This window comes from Actinia tenebrosa, unplaced genomic scaffold, assembly GCF_029948245.1.
Source record: "Actinia tenebrosa isolate PJP-AT-01 unplaced genomic scaffold, QUT_ActTen_1.0 PGA_scaffold1__47_contigs__length_23844297, whole genome shotgun sequence".
Classification (NCBI taxonomy): Eukaryota; Metazoa; Cnidaria; class Anthozoa; order Actiniaria; family Actiniidae; genus Actinia; species Actinia tenebrosa.
The window spans coordinates 8,578,344-8,594,889 of NW_028292578.1; the positions used below are offsets into that span (position 1 = coordinate 8,578,344).

The following is a 16,546-nucleotide window of genomic DNA, read 5'->3' on the forward strand; positions in this document are numbered from 1 at the left end:
CATCCTCCTTCGTTGGATTCCTTCAACTACAGCTCTCTACATTTTAAACCATGCTCCCGTCGAACCTGGTAGAATACGAATTTTCTGACAGCGACAGCGACGTTGAAGAAAGCGATGGCCAGGAAGATTTCCTCGGACTGAACAACGCTGACTCCTTCCACGTGCTTCAACAACAGTACGAGACCGCGAGAAGAGCCATGCATTTTCCCACCACTCAGACAGCTACCTCAGAAATGTACCAGCTGCCTTCTCCAAGCCCTATTAGCTTCGAGGACACTGACCAGGATGCACCGCCTAAAGTACAACCCCACCACTCGAACAGCTGCCTCAGAAATGGACCGGCTGCCTGCCCCAAGCCCTATTAGCTTCGAGGACGCTGACCAGGATGCGTGGCCTAAAGAACATTCCACCACTCAGACAGCTGCCACAGAAATGGACCTGCTGCCTGCCCCAAGCCCTATTAGCTTCGAGGACACTGACCAGGATGCGTCGCCTAAAGAACATTCCACAAGCCAGAAGACAGTTGCACGCACAGAAATTGACCTTCCTGCTCCGTCTAAGGGTCATCCCTCAAGCCCTTCCCAAGCAAGCCACTTGACCACCGGAAAGACCAAGAAGTATGCGTAGACTTCAAACACCTCCCCACCACCATGAAAGAATTCCTTAAAGAGGTTAACCTGTACTTTACAAAGCCGATAAATCTTCAGAGGCAAAAGCCTCCTGTTGCCGAGTCCACCTTTGCCAAAAGCTCAAGAAAGACTTTTGTGTGAGTAAACAGTCAGCTTATTTGATACATTATGTATAAAATCAGTGCTCGATGCACTCATCATCTTTACTAATTTTTTTGGGGGGGGGTGGGGTCACTTTTAAAAAATAATATACTTTTGAATGCATTTTTTTAAATACATGAGTTGAGATTAGCATTCGGGGTTGGTAGGCATTGGCAAATGAATACATAACTACAGTGGGCAATTCCATGACATTTGGAGACCAAATTAAAGTTTTAAGTGTCTGTTAAGTCCAGATGGAAATTGTTTGAATGGAAATGAGACATTCTCTAAGATTAGTCATTAGTCATTAATACCTCATGTTAAAAGGACCAATAAAAATCATTTGTTATTGTGGATTTACTAAGCAAAACATTGTGTTGCGGACATGACCATAAATTGTTTTGGACATGACATCTTTGGGAATGTTCATTTCTTCCACCCAAAACCTGTCTATTTGGGTCTCCTGAGCGATGAAAATCAGTTGAAACATTCGTTCTGTTTTCCAATAAGTGTCTGGGATTAAGAAAGAAGTGATATAGATCGATTATTATGACATAGAGGGCAAAAGACTAAACAAGTTAGAATTTTAAAACCAAAATTATCAACTTTTCAATCCAATTGTGTGTCAAAAATTCTTGAAAGGTCAACAACAAATGAAATTATTACTAATAGATTTTTTTAGGATATTCTCTTTTCTAATAAATTCCTTTGGAGTAAGATGATCTGGCTGAAACAAGCTGATGTTGACTATTGAAACATTTCAATTTCTCATGTGGAATTGCCCAGCATAGGCATGACTGGGGTGGAGAGTTACCTTGTTTAAAGATAATTTATTTTTGAATCAAATTTTTCATACATTAGTGTCGTGATTAGTATCGGGGGAGGGGGGTGGGGCTGGTTGAAATGAATACATAATATTGACATGACTGTAAATTGAAGTGGATTGATATCTCGCGTACAGAAAGGGCGGAGAAAATGAAATGATCATCCACATGGATCTGTTGTTTTTGGTGTGTTGTGTGACTATGCTTTTTGTTAACATTGGGTCTTTTCGACTCTTTCTCAACAGGCTTTCTTGGCTTTGCCAGCGAGGTGCTTTCTTTAAGATTGAGCCCTGACCTGTTCATAAGACTCAATGTCATTGAAAAGTACCTGACTTACCTCAAGGTGAGAGAAAGTAAAATTGTCTAGCATTCAGTTCTTTTGTTTAGAAATAGTCATGACCCGCCCAGCTCTACGTACATACATCTAGGGGTTTTTTTTTTTTTTTTTCATCTTTACAATATTTTTTTACAACATTCATATGCATACATTTATAGAAATGCATCTAGGGTTTAATTGGGAAATTTTGGGGGCATATATCGATACTAAGACTGTTAACATTAACCTTCTTCCAGGTGGAGAGGCGTTTGAAGGCCTACACAATGGCTAACCACGTAGCGGCTCTTATCTACCCAGCCAAGTTTATACATGCCGAAGATTCGCCTGACTTTACGGATGTTGGGGTCATCAAAACGCTACGTGCTCAAGTGGCTTGCTTGCAGAGGGAAGGACACAGAGAAAGTGCTTCGACAAAGGAGGACCTGATGGAGAAGAACAGTTGGCTTGAGTGGTAATGATGATGATGATGATGATGATAATAATGATAATATAATGAAAACTTCAGTAAAATTTCAGTTTTACATTGATGAAATGAAAGGCTTAGAGCTCAAAACAAAAACAATGATCTTAAAAATTAGAAGAAATGAAAAGACTAAAAAATCATTACCTATAACAAGGATGATAATAATATTCATGATTAATTTAGTATTTATGTCACAGGTGGATCGATGAAATTATTATTATTGATATTAGACGTGGGGGGGGGGGGGGGGTGGGGGGGGGGAGAGGTTTTTGGAGTGTTTCTCCTGGTTTCGCCTGTAAATGAGCAAGCGAGACCTAAGTTTCTTTTCAGACGAGCATAATACTTTACCTCAACTAGAATAATCATTTCTTTGGATATTGTTATTGGTTGACAGTAACTGTGCGGTGGTTATAGGGATTGTTTTGGATTGAGATGGATGTGAACTGTATTATTGACTGTATTATCTGCAGCTTTTTTGATTTGATTTTTAACATAGATGTTTAAGCACTAGTTGTTTTTAACAGATCTTAAAATACTCCAATAGCTAGCCAATCCAGATCTCCCTAATCCTTTGTTGTTGTTTTTCCAATTCAGGGACGAGGTTGTTGCCAGCTTGGCACGACAGAGGGAGAGGGTGGAGATGGCAAGGACGGAGAGAGCCAGAGCCGAAGAATGCGCTGACCTTCTGCTCATTAGTCTGTATGTGCTGGTGCCACCTTCCAGGGCCTGCGAAATCCGGACATTACAAATTCTTCCCCAGGGATCGAGCCTCACGAGCCCTGAAGTGGCTGGCAAGAACCTCGTCGAGCTCCAAGAGGATGGAGGTGTCAAATTTCGATTTCAGAAGTACAAAACCGTCAAAACCTACGGCTCAGATACCACTATTTTGAAGGTAATGCAATGCCACAATCTGTTTCAGATCGATCAATCATAATAATAATAATTGTGGTTTCATTCATTCATTCATTCATTCATTCCTTCCTTCCTTCCTTCCTTCCTTCCTTCCTTTCAGAATGACCATGAACTGAGCAGCATCCTGGTAGACTATGTCAAAAATCACAGGGCAAAGCTGATCACGGAGGAGAGTGGTGACTTTCTTATCGTGGTAAGTGATGCAATCATAATTCATTTCCATTTCCAGGCATGACAATCAAGTCAGGAACAAACGACGTTCCGAAGTGCCGGAAGACATTAATTGATTGGGATTGCTGGGGATTGTTTGGCAAGGAGTGCACCCGGTTTAGGCCGGTGACTACCATTATTTGGTGAAGGGTGGTGACTTCGTGACTTCGTACCTCCTTTAGGGTGGTAGAATTTTGTTTTTTGGCAATGAAAAGAGAGAACCCTAACCCTAACCCTAACCCTAACCCTAACCCTAACCCTAACCCAACCCTAAACCCTAAGGTTAGGGTTAGGGTTAGGGTTAGGGTTAGGGTTAGGGTTAGGGTTAGGGTTTAGGGTGTTTTTTTCTCTTTTCACTACCCTAAGTGAAATGTTTTAATTTTTTTATTTTATGGGTTTCCTGTGGTTTCAGCGTCTTGGTAGGGTTAGGGTTAGGGTTTAGGGTGTATTTTCTCTTTTTACTACCCTAAGTGAAATGTTAGAATTTTTTCATTTTTATGGGTTTCCTGTGGTTTTAGGGTCTTGGTAGGGTTAGGGTTAGGGTTTAGGGTTTTTTTTCTCTTTTTACTACACTAAGTGAAATGTTAGAATTTTTCCATTTTTATGGGTTTGCTGTGGTTTTAGGGTTAGGGTTAGGGTTACGCTTAAATATTAAGTGATAACCCTAACTTTTATCCCAGGGGTAATCATGGAAGGCTTAGATGGATGGATGTAGTCTTGTGCTCTACGCCTAGTTCATTGTCGGTACTACCCACCCATGAAGTTTGAGTGACATCTGTTTAATATTCAATGAGATAGGCAGTCTCAAACTTAGGGTTTCTAGTGTGGGCACTTAGGAAAATTTCTTACTTGTGACATATAAGTAAGGTACCCAATCAAAACCATAAGGGGTAATCATGTATCCCTTGATGGATTGATGTCATGTTTTAATGTACTTGTATATCACCCATGGGGCTACCCACCCCTAACGCTTGAGTGACATCTGTTGAATATTCAATGAGAAAATCAAACTCAATCTTAGGGTTTGAAGTGTGGGCACAGAAAAATTTCGTACTTGTAATATATGACTAAGGTACACGATCAAAACTCTAGAAGGGAATCATGTAAGGCCTTAATGGATGGATGTCATCTTGTACTCTTCGTGTAGGCCACTGTCAGAACTACACGCCCATGAAGTTTGAGTGACATCTGTTTAATATTCAATGAGATAGGCATCCTCAAACTTAGGGTTGCCAGCCTTGGCTCTTAAAACTTAGTGGTAACCCTATCGTTCACCCCACGGGGAATCATGTGACCCTTGATGCATGGATGTAATGTTTTAATTTACGTGTAGTTTACCCATGGGACTACATGTCTACGAAGTTTGAGTGACATCTGTTGAATATTCAATGAGATAGGCATCCTCAAACTTAAGGTTTCCAGTGTGGGCACGGAAAATTTTCGCATTTGTGATATATAACCTCATGTACCCAATCAAAACCATAGGGGAATTATGTAAGGCCTTAATGGATGGATGTTATCTTTTGCTTTGTGTGTACCCCAGCGTCTGGACTATCCGCCCATGAAGTTTGAGTGACATAGACGGAATATTCAATGAGTTAGAGATCCTCAAACTTAGGGTTTCCAGTGTGGGTACTTAGAAACATTTTGTATTTCAGACATATAAACTTCACGGTATAGGGTATTGGGTATAGGGTAGAGGGTATAGGTATAGGGTAAGGGTATAGGTATAGGGTAAGGGTATAGGTGTAGGGTAAGGGTATAGGTATAGGGTAAGGGTATAGGTATAGGGTAAGGGTATAAGGTATAGGTATAGGATATAGGGTATAGGGTAGGGGTGTAAGATAAAGGGTGTAGGTATAGGTTATAGGTATAGGGTATAGAGTATGGGGTAAGGGTTCATTGTATAGGGTTAGGGTATAGGTATAGGGTAAGGCTATAGGCTAAGGGTATAGGCTAAGGGTATAGGTATAGGGTAAGGTTATAAGATATAGGATATAGGGTATAGGGTTATGGTTTAAAGTAAAGGGTATAGGTATAGGCTAAGGGTATAAGATATAGGATGTAGGGTATAGGGTTATGGTTTAAGGTATAGGGTAGAGGTAAAGGGTTAAGGGTTAAGGGTTAGGGTTAGGTTAAGGGTAAGGGTATTGGATATAAGGTTTTGGATATAGGGTAAGGTTATAGGTATAGGGTATAAGGTAAGTGTATAGTGTAAGGCTATAGGGTAGAGTATATAGTATATAGTATATAGTATATAGGGTGGTACAGGTAGTAGGGGTAGTACGGGCAGTACGGGTAGTAGGGGTAGTAGGGGTAGTAAGGGTAGTAAGGGTAGTAAGGGTAGTAAGGGTAGTAAGGGTAGTAAGGGTAGTAAGGGTAGTAAGGGTAGTAAGGGTAGTAGGGGTAGTAGGGGTAGTAGGGGTAGTAGGGGTAGTAGGGGTAGTACGGGTAGTAGGGGTAGTACGGGTAGTAAGGGTAGTGAGGTTAGTAAGGGTAGTGAGGGTGGTAAGGGTGGTAAGGGTAGTGAGGGTTGTGAGGGTAGTAAGGGTGGTAAAGGCAATAAGGGTAGTGAGGGTAGTAAGGCTAGTAAGGCTAGTAAGGCTAGTAAGGCTAGTAAGGCTAGTAAGGCTAGTAAGGCTAGTAAGGCTAGTAAGGCTAGTAAGGCTAGTAAGGCTAGTAAGGCTAGTAAGGCTAGTAAGGCTAGTAAGGCTAGTAAGGCTAGTAAGGCTAGTAAGGCTAGTAAGGCTAGTAAGGCTAGTAAGGCTAGTAAGGCTAGTAGGCTAGTAAGGCTAGTAAGGCTAGTAAGGCTACTAAGGCTAGTAAGGCTACTAAGGCTAGTAAGGCTAGTAAGGCTAGTAAGGCTAGTAAGGCTAGTAAGGCTAGTAAGGCTAAGGGTAGTAAGGGTTGTAAGGGTAAGATTGAGTGAAAGGGGTTGAATAATAAATTAATTATATAGCTGTCATTCAAAACAGGGGAAAGCTGGAAGGCGACACTTTTATTTTATTATTTATAGTTCGTCATAAAGCCTATGCTCTGGGCATTACCTCTGAGAAGTTTGACTGATATCCGTTTATTGTTAAATGATTTATAGAGGTTATGCTAAATAAGGGAAAGCTGTAAAGAGACACTTCTATGGAGTTGTTCATAGTTCATCATAAAGCCTAAAGTATGCACAACATCTCATAGCAGTTTCAGTGATACCCAGTTGTTGTTGAATGAGATATAGCCGTCATTCAAAACAGGGAAAAGCTGTAAGGAGATGCTTCTATGGAGTTATTTACAGTTCATCATGAAGCCTATGCTCTGGGCATTACCTCTTAGGAGTTTGAGTGATATCCATTTATTGTTGAATGATTTCTAGCCGTCATTCAAAACAGGGGAGAGCTGTAAAGGGATACTTCTAGTGAGTTACTTATATGAAATAAATATCATCTGGATTCATTCAAAGTTTCTTTTATTTTATCTTCACATTTATCTTACATAGTATAACCCAACCACCCTTCACCCTCACCCTAATCCTTGTTGGAGGGATGAAATAGATATCATTCGCATTCATTCATATTGTATTTCATTTTATTCACATTCATCTTATAGAGTATACCCCAACCACCCTTCACCCTTGTTGTACGGATGCTAGTAGTGCTAAAGAAATGTCATTCGCATTGTATTTCATATTATGTTCACATTGATCTTATATCCAATAGATATCACTTTTTATATGTTTACACTTTATTCTTTTCTACTTTGATGTTAACATTGTAACATAGGATAAGTGTCTTGACCTTATGCAATAAAGACCTATTATTATTGTTATTATTGAGTCATCCATCCTTTGATCTAGAGAGAATAACTCCCTTTGTTGTTGTTGTTTGTGCTCGCCTAAATCAAGAATCAAAAGTAATTGAAACAATAACATGGAGCGAGCCGCTAAGCGCTTTCGAAACAATAACAAATCACTGCTGTTAAATGACATCAAGAACTGATAATAAACTAGCTAATAAATGAACTGCAATACATAGATAGAACTATCCATCTTAGAATAAAGAATACTTTAAAGTGTTTTGATGTGTCTTGACTTGAGACTTCGAAGTACTGATGTTGTTCAAGCGTGTCAGTTATCTCAGTTTTCGCCGCTTTGAATGAACTGCAAAGAAACAGAAGCGAGCTGTTGACAGATCGAAGAAGCTTGATATCAATGTTATCCAGCTCACTGACTGATTAAATGAATGGCTAGCTGTTGACTGATTGAAGAAGCTTGATATCGAGCTCACTGACTGATCGAATGAGCTCCAATTCGGCTCGCAAGGAAGAGAGAGAGTTTGCCTTAGAGTTCGCCTTCGCATCGATCTATCGATCGCTGTTGATCGAAGCAGTCCTTTCTTGGCGTAAGTTGTAGCTTGTTTTGTTCGCAGTTTAGAAGTAGTAAAGCTTTTCGGCAACCTTCACTGCCACGGAGAACCAATATTGAAGTCGATCGAAGAAAAGTCATCGTTTTGAAGAATAAAGTAGCTTCATGGAGCGACAGAAAGGAATCGAAATCTTATTAATGAGCGCTCTGTTATTGATCTATAAAAAACAGTGTCTAGACACGGCCAGACACCGCTAATGGGTTTTTGTCTAGAGAGAAAAAAGCCCTCTCGCTGCCCAGTGCATGATGACCACCGACACGTCATCACGACGTCACGAGTTCTGCTGTCTAGATAGACGCGCGTGCCCAACTTTAGGCGCCAAAACAACCAACGGCCAACGGCCTCCTTAACTGAAGGCAAAGAAACACAGGGATCCCAACCAAATGGCCCACCGGCATAGCCTCTTCCTACACCGTAGATTAAGTACAAGTGCTTGGCCACCCTCGAATCCGCTCGTCGCCTCAAGGCCAGACGTTCACTAGCCCACGAAACTTCCCGTGAGGGTGCCCAAACACCGATCAAGCCACCAGGTCTGGCCCTACATGGTAGCAACCAATTTTCTACTCACTAAAACTGCCCTATTTCTCCCTATTCATGGCCAAAAAAAACCTCCCTATTGCTCACCATGCAAGACCCTCTACACACTTCTTCGTGCACAGCTACATTGCTGCCCTCATTAGGCTTAATGATGCCTTCAGGCACCTACTGGCTCATCTATTCCCTTCCCCTTTCATGGCCACGAGCGAACGAACCAACGAACGCACGAGCTCGCTCCCAACCCTCTCATTATGCGTGCCTATGCTAATCTCTCTTCCCTACTACTCTATCTTATATATACGCCATTTTGTTTACTACTTCCACTCCGAGTTCCATGCTGCCTGCTGCTGCATATCATTCAACAACCCTCAGCCTGCTCCATCGCCAACCCACTTCTACATCCTATTCACCAGGTAAGCCTCACTTCTCTACTACGTCTCCTAGCTACCGCCTAAATAACCTTACCAATCTACTCTTCACTTTCAAACTACCACTTCATTTACAATCCTTCCTTCATTATTACATTGACATCGATATCATTCACCAACAGCACCAATACCTACGCTATTTACTACTCTGACCACCTACTTACACTTTACATTTCCACTCCCATCAATGCTTACAATAATACCCCATCACTGTGCACAATATCCCATCTAGCATTTCATATATTCAACACTAGCTTCTGCTCAATTTCTCAACACAAATTGAAGAAAACCAAAATGAAAAACACCAATATCTTTTATTTCTCTATTCCTATAAATCACATTCAGTTTATATATAGGCTTTAAATAGTTTTTATCACATTGCAGCCTTCCTCGATGTAAAATACAGGCTTACTTCATTATGAAACATTGTTGGCCATTTAATGCATGCATGCATGTGGCCTCTAGGGTTGCTACAATTGGACCAAAGCCTTCATTATTCGTGTGTTTATTAAAACTAGTCTCATAGTCACAACAATAGTAATATAATGGTCATAATACTGATAATAATTTTAGATAACAGCAGCAGTAAATAGATTGTCGTGATTCTGTCTTTCATTTTTGCCATTCCTATATGTATTTTGCTTCACTTTTTTTGGATTTTTGTATTCGGCTTTATAAGAACATGGTGTCTATCATTTTCACATAAGAATTCTAATTGTTTGTTTGTAATTGTCTTAATTTTTTGGCGTAAATCTTTTTGTTTGTTTAGTAGGAGGGACATTTCACATAAGACTTAAATAAATATCTCCCCCTTTTTAACTTCTAAGTTCAAATGATTACTCATTCAGAGTTTTAATTGTCACACTTTGCTTGCTATCTATATATGTTTCATATTGCTGACACTTTCTTGTTGCAAAGTTCTTTCAAATTTATACATGTCCTGTTTGTTGTTGTTTTTTTTTTGTTGTTTTTTTTGAGTATTTCCTATTCTCATCATTTATAAATATCTCCAAACACTATTTACATTTTGATGTCCTCTAAGCTTTGTTTTATTTTTATTTTTATTCCTTTTTTTTTTTTCCACCAAAATTCTGTTGTCATGCAAATCTGCTTCCTAGTTTTATTATCAAATATTGATTTAGCTTTACCACTCTAGCTACATTACTCTACTGTAGGAATACCATATTGTATAGTGAGATGCCATAATTTTGTTTTGTCTGCTGTATAATTGTAATAATATTATGGTATTTTACTGTATATAGCGTCAATATCCAGACATTCAACAACGCTTTACATTTTCTATAACATTCTCAATAATAGAATTGAAAATTAATATTAAAGAAAATTACTATTTGATTTTGATCAATACATTTTTGTTTTAAACACACATACTTGTACCTAACATGACATTACTAATGAACTTGGTTTAAATATTCCATTCATTATAATGACAGTTTAAAATCATAACAACTAAATAAGAATAATTATTAAAATTCTAAAATACATTTGTTTCACTACATAAATACACATACATAAGATTTTTTTAAATTAGTTGTTGCCAAATTAATTCCAAACTTTATGACTATTCATTTTGCATTTATTCTGCTGCTTGAGATCATCCATAGGGAAGCAGAATGATATTTACCTTCCAGGTTATATTGAACGAAATAAAAGACATTTAAGACAAATTTATTGAATTACTGTGATTAATTGAAGCATATAGAAATTCATTTTATTACAAAACAATTAGAGACTTTAACTCATTACCAAATCATGCACTAGACATTGATAATTCATATCTCTTGATAGATATGAATTGTTATATTTTGCCATTCTTTTTATATTTGTTGCTATCACTTTTATATTTTAATATTCACTTATTTATTTCCTATTTTGTATATAGATCTATTTTAGTTATAAGAATGATTTGCAAATGAAAAAAACAGCAGTACTTCACACAACAACATTTTTGTATAATAAATTAGTCTTGAATTTATGTCATCTCATTTGCATATTGATATTTCAAATGCTTATATCTTTGAAAAAAACTTTTGCATTCAAAAATACTGTAACCATATACTACTACACTATTCAAATATAAGAGATTTCAAGAGAAAAAAAAATTCTCTGGATATACACTTTAACAAAACTTTAAGCTTACTGCTTATGCAGGATTTTCTTATTATATTGTTTCAGAAAATATTTGTCCTTGACCACCCCCTTACATAGGAATTTGGAATTTCTGGGGGTGGGAGGGTCAGATAATGAAAAACTTACGAAGTTTGCACGGAAATTAATTGGAATTTCTGGGACTGTGTCAAGGGTACCGGTGGATCCAGCCAAAATTTTGGTGGGGGGCAGTTCCTAATTGAGTTTCATTTGCCAACACAACAGAAAACAATAGAAAAAAGCAACTAATTCCTCAGTTTTGTTTTGTGTGTTTTTTTTCCCTGCTGAGATCCGCTGGGGGGGGGGGGGGGCTTCAGCCCCCTTTTGCCCCCCTGGATCCGCCCTTGAGTGTAAAGGGGACTTTTGTTTTCATGAAAGAAGGGGATATGGATCATTTCTTGAACTACACCTGAAAGTTATATTTCACAACCACCATTTCCCATGTAGTGCTCTTCTGTGAGGTTCCCTCCACATGCACTACCACTACATTCTATATTTACAACATACAACACTCAACTCACATATTGCTTTTTTTACTGAGGGAGGAAACTGGAGATCCCAGAGAAAACCCTCTTGGTAAGGGGGAGAACATCACAAAAAACAAACTCAATTAACACTATTATTAATTATGATCCTGAGTCTGAGCTGGGGCTCGAACCCGGACCACAGTGAAGAGAGGCTAGTGGTAAACCACTAATATTAGCCACCCATGCTACACACATTGAATGTACTCCTACAGCAAAATAATAGGAAGTTAAAATTGAGCATGACAAAACACTATTGATAGATATTTTCCAATCTTGGCAGAAAAACTTATGACAATTTACTAAACAAGTATCAGAAGCTTCATAGAAATCAACCAATTTACATGAACAGGATATATCCCAATAGTTCATGACATACCATTGTGCTTTGGAAATCATTTTCGATCTAAATTAAGGTGGTACTGCAGCCTAATGACTGGCCTCATGTTAATTAATCAGAATAGATCATACATTCTTACAAGCAAGCACTAACGATTTCTTCCTGCCAAATATTTTACCGGTAACGCCCCCTTTTTTCCTGGACCAAGTATATATTTGCTCAATGAATTCTTATCTCTAACCTGTTATTTTTACATTGATTAAATATTCCTTTTAAATATTTTTGAATATTTTTTCTTGCCATTATTTTCACCATCATTTCCCGCTTTCATTTCTTTTTATTTCATTTTACTCCATATAGATATGTTCCCCTCCTCCCTCCACACCTTTGTACTTATAATTAATATACAAATAGCATCCATAGTAGGTACATTACAGTCAAACTCCTAAAGCGTACCCCCAATTAAGGTTCCATTTATGGTTTTATTTTAAGGTGGCTGCCTACTTTTGAACGTTCGATTTGAGCCCACGATGTGCGCACGCTCAAGATTTTATTGAAGAACCACACGCGTTTTGAGCTTCAACAGGGCAAAACCCTCAAATTTTTCACGGGACTCACTATTTTTTAATGGCTCATTCGAAAAAATGCTAAAAATCTATGTGATATCAATATTTTAGGAAAAGCCTAAATCAGTAACACATGAAAAAATAGATTTTTTTAGGGATTTTTGTTCGACTTTATGAGATTTTTTAAGAGCACTGAAACTGCAAAATATGACAAATCAATGTATCTCTTTGTCTTTTTGACGAAAATATCCTTGTATTATTGTAGAATGATTGAGTAGCCTTCATTCGTGCCATCATATAGTCTGCAAATAAGTATTATCTTATGAATCTTAATTTTTTTCTAATCACTTCCAGTGGCGCAATTTTTATTCCAAAATCTCGTGCGTAGGCTTTCATTAAATGCTGCTTCCATTAATTATCTCGAAAACGAGCTCGGGACACCCTATTTTTCTTTCCAGATTTATTTTAATCAGCATTAAATCTTAATTCGGAAAATTCAAGTTTCAAAAAAAGTTTAAATCAATTTCCAAAAGTAGGCAGCCACCTTTATTCAAATATTATTAAAATTTATTATTCTTTCTGAGAATATAAAGACGCGGGATTCAAAGAAATAACCAATTCAATATTTAATCCTGATTCTTCTTATTCTCGGAAGGAATAATAAATTTCAATATTCAAATAATGAAACCATTAATGGAACCTAGGAGGGTAAGCGTGAGCCGTTTTGATTACAATAATATACGTGTTCTACCTAGACTATATGGAAAGACATTGGACCTCTTGTGTCTCCATACATGAAGTACCAGGCTTGGAGCAATATATCAGTAATGGCCGTGTACTACAGAAGGTGTGGAGAGACAAAAATCGTTATTTATAGTTGGTAAGAAGCTTTCAGAAACTTTTAGGAACCTTTGAAATGTTGAATTTCATGCTTTTGGTTGTCTGTAACTTTTCCCCTGATATTTGCTGTCTTTGTCGAATTAGCGAATGCTTTTTGTGCCACGTGCCTTCTTTCACTCGTCTTCGAAACTTGTATTCTTTGGACGATTTCTTAACTTTGAAACGCTTTAAAACCATTGAAATGTTCAATTTTATACTTCTGGTTCTTTGTACGCTTTTCCACCCTGATATTTTTTGTTGTTGTTTTTCGTTGAATTAGCGAGTGTTAGCTGCACGACGATTCAGTACTTGTTTTCAAACGTATATATATTTTTTAATTTGCTTAACTTACGCAACTTACGCATTTTACATTTAACTTACGCATTTTCTGTTCTTATAAAACCTTCATAACTTTAAAATAACTCTTAGAATATTGAGTTTTTGTCAAATTTCATTTTGTGTTTTTAGGTATAATGCTTTTTTAACTTTGAAAAGCTTTTAAGAATCTCTATTACATCGTCTAGGGAATATTTGTGTTAAAGTTACTCTTTTAATAACATACATGAAAAATTAATCGACTCTGATTGGCTGTGAGCAGTGCAGTTCAAACGTAACACAGTACAAAATCTTGTAATAATTACTGAATTATTCAGTGCAGAAATCTGTAATTCAGTGCAAAAATGTGTAACACCGTACAAAAATAGCAAGCAGAATTCTAGCAATCTGATTGGATAATAAACAATAGAAAATAATTTTAGCCAATAAGATGACAGATTTTTATGATGAAACATTTGAGGCAAATTTGAGGCAAATCAAGGGGGGAAATGGCAGTCATTTTATCTTTGGTGAAAGTAAGCTGAGATTTAAAAGAATTTTACTATCAAACAACTAAAAAACAGTTCAAAAAAGAAAATACGAGTAAAAGTATATCGTTACGGTGGCCAATAACTGTCACGGCAAATCAAAATTCACACTGCACTACGCAATTTTTCACTGCAAAATAACACAATTAACACGGCACTACTCAATTTTATTGAAGAACCATACACGTTTTGAATTTCCATAGGGCAAAAACCTCAAATTTTGTTCAGGACTCTATTTTTCTTTTGTTATTTTCCGGAATAAAAGGTAATATCCAATTTGAAGTTAAGACAATTCTGTTTGTTGGAACAATGTAACAATCCTTCTGTTTTTTCAATAATTTGCACACCGTAGAACCGTAGAACCTGAACAAAAAAAGGTTTTCCATTGTCTACAATAGTTTATTAAAACAACTTTTATCAGTATTTAAAGTGCCTATCAACCCTGGCCAAATTCCATTTTTTATTAAAATTTACCTATCAAGTAAAAAGTTTTCGTTGGAAAAATCCACTTTTGAATTTTTTCTTGATTAAAATTCCCATCTAAAATCACGGTCTTCAAACTCAAAAACGAGCAAAAAGAGGACTGGGCACTAATAAGTCTTGTGACGTCGATCCGGTATCACACATTCGCGCGTCTGTACTCTTCACTGTATTGTCTACTAAAACTTCTCTACGCGGTCTCTATATTTTTCGATAAAAAAACTTTTTTTTATAAAGCTTAGCTGCAAAATGTCAAACTCCGAAACCGATTCTTCATGTAGTTATGATTCTGATGATTCCGAGTTTAATTTTTTGCCTGGATACGTGTTGGAAGTGGAAGGTGAACAAGACGCTTCGACATCAACAAACAAGGATCTCACCGAAGTTGATTATAGCGACACTTTCATGCCATATGCAGATGAGCCAATTGCTAACCAGGAATGGCTTGATGAATACGACAAACAGCAAGATCTTCAAAAAGAATTCGAACGAAAACTGCAGAGCCGATACGATGAAGAAGAAGATGTGAGTTCGTGGTAAGTGCGTTTGATCATCATATAAGCTTATAAATATAAGCTAAAAGTCCTGTTCTAATATTGTATGATAAAGTTCCACAATTTCAATACTTTTATTAAGGTCCTATAGCTTAATTCTATCTATTTTTATTAGGTGTCAGTGCGGATATTGTCAAACCGTGTATCTTCAAAACCCAAATGAATTTCAATGCTGTAAGGAAATTGAAGAATGCGTCGAATCACTATCGAGCGAAATGGTTCTAGAAGAAAGCTTGGAAACTCCAAAGTGCATTACACTTCATCCTGGTTTCGAACAAGTTTGCCAATCCAAATGGAGTTTACGTTTAGCAGCCGACAAATACAAAAGAAAAGATAAAACTAGATATCGTCAGACTGGATCAGAGGAGGGGTGAGTATATATTAGGCTTTTCTTGTAATGAATATCAGTCTTCATAAAGGAAATAGACATTTCTTTTGCGAACAAAATATATTCCAGAGAAAGCAAACATTTTCATCTATAAACTTTTTATCTTTTGGCTGTTAGACTCTCTTCTCGATATATAATAATTTGTAATTTGTAAACAATATTGAATAATAAACTTGAACTGGAACTTGTAATCATGAGGGCCTGATAGGTAATAAAATTTATAGGGTTTTGGTCTCATTGATCCTATGCATATTTCGCCATCTCAGCCAATCTCACTTTTAAAATATTATTATCATTTTAGGTTCCTGCGTAGTATTGCATATCGAGAATTCACTCGTCTTGTTCATGGCTACTTGGGGGGAAGAAGAATACCTTTGCCAGCATGTGCATATCACAGGATCAGGGAAACATTTAATGACACTGCATACAAGGGATTTGAAGTTGAGGAGACTGATGACAATGAATAACAACATTTAATAATATCTGATCAGCAAGCACCTTTTAGCTTGGAATAGTCTGTTTTGTTCATAATAGAAAGGAATAACTAGAAGCCATTTCTTAGAGAGTCATTTTTTAATGTTTCAGACAGTCACCTGTCAATTTACACTGCTTAATTAATTCAGTGTCATTCAAGCATTTTAGTTTGTCATGCCAGTGCAACAGAATTCATTCTGATGATGGTTATCGATGATAACCGAAATATTAAAAAAGCTATCACAACAAAATGGCTTCTTGTGTTTTAGTTCCTTTACTTCAAACATATGTCTGCATAGATATATTTAAACTAGCCTTTGTTTTAGGCCCTATTCCCTAGGGCCTGATACTCAGGCTATATCCTAACACCAAGTGCAGGCTTTCAGTAGGAACTTCAGATTCTGAGTGTATTATTA

The 16,546-nt window shown here is 37.3% G+C and overlaps 2 protein-coding genes and 1 long non-coding RNA gene across 4 annotated transcripts in view; all 3 read left to right on the forward strand.

Moving 5' to 3' along the window:
• Positions 1–750: 750 nt before the first annotated feature.
• LOC148909805 (uncharacterized) lies at positions 751–3,761 on the forward strand. The gene is made up of 5 exons (XM_089033222.1): positions 751–766; positions 1,840–1,937; positions 2,168–2,382; positions 2,989–3,286; positions 3,407–3,761. Exons 3-5 carry the CDS (start codon positions 2,195–2,197, stop codon positions 3,539–3,541), a joined length of 621 nt encoding a protein of 206 aa, XP_088889348.1. The 5' UTR covers positions 751–766; positions 1,840–1,937; positions 2,168–2,194; the 3' UTR covers positions 3,542–3,761.
• Positions 3,762–8,335: 4,574 nt separating this feature from the next.
• The window catches only part of LOC148909806 (uncharacterized), a 30,240-nt gene continuing 22,029 nt past the window's right edge, over positions 8,336–16,546 (forward strand). Inside the window, exons 1-2 of one of the 2 annotated variants that reach the window (XR_016120210.1) lie at positions 8,336–8,878; positions 13,248–13,372. This is a non-coding gene — a long non-coding RNA (uncharacterized LOC148909806). The remainder of the gene's footprint in view (positions 8,879–13,247; positions 13,373–16,546) is intronic. The other variant, XR_016120211.1, reaches the window with a different exon arrangement.
• On the forward strand, positions 14,949–16,384 carry LOC148909807 (uncharacterized). The gene is made up of 3 exons (XM_089032737.1): positions 14,949–15,250; positions 15,384–15,638; positions 15,958–16,384. Exons 1-3 carry the CDS (start codon positions 14,964–14,966, stop codon positions 16,121–16,123), a joined length of 708 nt encoding a protein of 235 aa, XP_088888863.1. The 5' UTR covers positions 14,949–14,963; the 3' UTR covers positions 16,124–16,384.

Coding starts and splice junctions, on each gene's coding strand:
- LOC148909805 (XM_089033222.1), top strand. CDS start 2,195: ATGGCTAACCACGTAGCGGCTCTTATCTACCCAGCCAAGTTTATACAT. Junction 2,383..2,988: donor AAGAACAGTTGGCTTGAGTG/GTAATGATGATG, acceptor TTTCCAATTCAG/GGACGAGGTTGTTGCCAGCT. Junction 3,287..3,406: donor CAGATACCACTATTTTGAAG/GTAATGCAATGC, acceptor CCTTCCTTTCAG/AATGACCATGAACTGAGCAG.
- LOC148909807 (XM_089032737.1), top strand. CDS start 14,964: ATGTCAAACTCCGAAACCGATTCTTCATGTAGTTATGATTCTGATGAT. Junction 15,251..15,383: donor GAAGAAGATGTGAGTTCGTG/GTAAGTGCGTTT, acceptor TATTTTTATTAG/GTGTCAGTGCGGATATTGTC. Junction 15,639..15,957: donor CAGACTGGATCAGAGGAGGG/GTGAGTATATAT, acceptor TTATCATTTTAG/GTTCCTGCGTAGTATTGCAT.